Source organism: Aedes albopictus, chromosome 2 (assembly GCF_035046485.1).
Source record: "Aedes albopictus strain Foshan chromosome 2, AalbF5, whole genome shotgun sequence".
NCBI lineage: Eukaryota > Metazoa > Arthropoda > Insecta > Diptera > Culicidae > Aedes > Aedes albopictus.
The window spans coordinates 278,595,311-278,597,681 of record NC_085137.1 but is presented as its reverse complement, the minus strand read 5'-3'; the positions used below and the strand labels follow the sequence as shown (position 1 = coordinate 278,597,681).

Genomic DNA, 2,371 nt, shown 5'->3' with positions numbered 1-2,371 from the left:
TACAAAAAATGTAGCAAAAACTACAATAAATGTGTTACGAAATTTTGTTATAGGCAATTATTTTAATATGCATAATGTAACAAATGCTGTTATATATCTGTTTGAATAAATAATACAAGTTTTGTTATAGTTTTGTGATTAAAATAATAACAAATTTTGTTTCAATTTTGTTATGGTTATTCACATATACGAATATTTACAACAAAATTATATCAAATTGTGTTATTTCTAACAACGGTTGTAATAATTTTGTTACAATCTTGTTAGGAGCATCTGGTCGGGTCCTCATTCACCACAGTCGCAGTAGTCTGCTCTTCTCCCAGATCACCAAGCAGTCGTCGCATCCAGACCACCTCCTGGCACGTCTCCGTTAGGGCGACGTACTCCGCTTCTAGTGTGGACAGCGTGACACAGTCTTGGCGGCGACTGGCCCACGAGACAGCTCCTCCTGAATAAAATAGCACGAAGCTCGTCGTAGACTTCCGCGTCCCAGTGTCACCTGCCCAATCGCTGTCCGAGAATGCCACGAGCTCTTCACTATTGCCACCGAGGTTCAGCTTCCAATCGCGTGTCCCTTTGAGGTAGCGGATTACGCGCTTGGCTGCCGTCCAGTCACTCTCAGAAGGTGCACTGAACTTGCGGCCAAGGATAGCAGCACTGTTCATGATGGCAGGGCGAGCGCACACGGCAATATACATTAATGCACCCACCGCACTTCTGTATTTTGTAATGTCTTTCAAAAGTTCACTGTTCTTCTCATCACCGAGGAAACCTTTGTCCATAGGCGTCTTTGAAACTTTCGCTTCGCTGAGTCCCGTTCTGTTCACTAGTTAGGTTCACACTTTATACATTGTTCTCTTTCCGTACTTGGAGACCCAGGAAGCATTTCACATCACCAAGGCACTGAATGTCAAAACTTTTCTTCAACTGTCCAAAAACCTCTTCACTCTCGCAGTCCACAAGGAAATCATCCACGTAGACAATTAAATACACTTTCTTCCCGTCTACGGTGCTCACAAACAAGCACGCATCTGCTTCACTCGCCTCGAAACCCATTTTCTGCAGCACTTCCGTCAGCTTCTCGTTCCAGCATCGGGCCGATTGTTTCAGCCCGTAAATGCTCCTGCGCAGCCGGCAAACAAACTCCTCCTCGCCGCCTTGAGCCGTGTATCCCGGTGGCTGCCTCATATAAATTTCCTCGCTGATGCTGCCGTACAGATAAGCGGTTCGAACGTCAAGATGCTTCAGTACGAGATTCCTTTTCCCAGCCAACGCCAAGAGAGTCCGCAGAGTGGCATGTCGCGTTACCGGGGCGAACACGTCCCCGAAGTCCACGCCAGGAGTCTGCGTATATCCCTGCGCCACGATTCGGGCTTTGTAGCGCACGATCTCGTTGGCTTCATTCCGCTTGAGTTTGTAAACCCATCGGCTTCCGACGAGCTTCTTGCCTTTGGGAAGTCGAGCTAGTTCCCAAGTGCCATTTTTCTTGTGCGATGCCATCTCACTGTCCATGGCGGCCTTCCAGGCAAGCCATCGCCTCCTCGAAAGTAACCGGTTCGAACTCCGAATGCGCTGCTACACCAACGACGAAATCCGATAAACAGGTGGGTAACACGCCCCGCGTCCGGCGGCCTGATTGCCGAACACCTTCCGCTTGGTCCGATCGCGCTTTTTTCTCGTATCCTTCTTCGTCCGGTTCTTCTTTCTCCTGCTTCACAGCCAGGGGGTCTTCTTCGGGATCCTGATCTTCCACGTCGAAAAAGTCTTCATTCACGCTTTCTTCGTCCGGGTCCTCGCCTTGTTCTGAGGGAACATCTTCTTCTGTTGCTTGCTGTTCTACGTTGTCACGAAGCGGCCACACCACCTCAGCGCCCTCGGGCTCCTGGCTCGGATCCTTCTGCAGACTGTCCTGTGAAGATCCGTCATCCAGCTCAAGGAAACGCGCGTCCCGACTTATCTAGACCTTGTCGGTGCGAGTGTCGACGAAGCGATATCCCTTATGCTCTTCGGAGTATCCAATGAAGTGAAGCTTCCGTGCCTTCCCGTCAAACTTGCCGCGTTTGACATCCGGAATGTGTACATAGGCATGACACCCATATACTCGGAGGTACCCTAGCTCTGGTTTGCGTCCGTGCCATTTTTCGAAAGGAGTAGAATCCACGGAATGCGAGGGAAGTCTATTCTGCAGGAACGCCGCTGCCACCACTGCCTCCCCCCCCCCCCCCCCCCTAGTGTGGACAGCGTGACACAGTCTTGGCGGCGACTGGCCCACGAGACAGCTCCTCCTGAATAAAATAGCACGAAGCTCGTCGTAGACTTCCGCGTCCCAGTGTCACCTGCCCAATCGCTGTCCGAGAATGCCACGAGCTCT

At 50.5% G+C, this 2,371-nt stretch overlaps 1 protein-coding gene across 1 annotated transcript; it reads right to left on the bottom strand.

Annotated features, from left to right (window-relative positions):
* Positions 1–263: 263 nt before the first annotated feature.
* Positions 264–698, bottom strand: LOC134286584 (uncharacterized). Its single transcript, XM_062848219.1, has one exon. It carries the CDS (start codon positions 696–698, stop codon positions 264–266), a length of 435 nt encoding a protein of 144 aa, XP_062704203.1.
* Between the last annotated feature and the right edge of the window lie 1,673 nt (positions 699–2,371).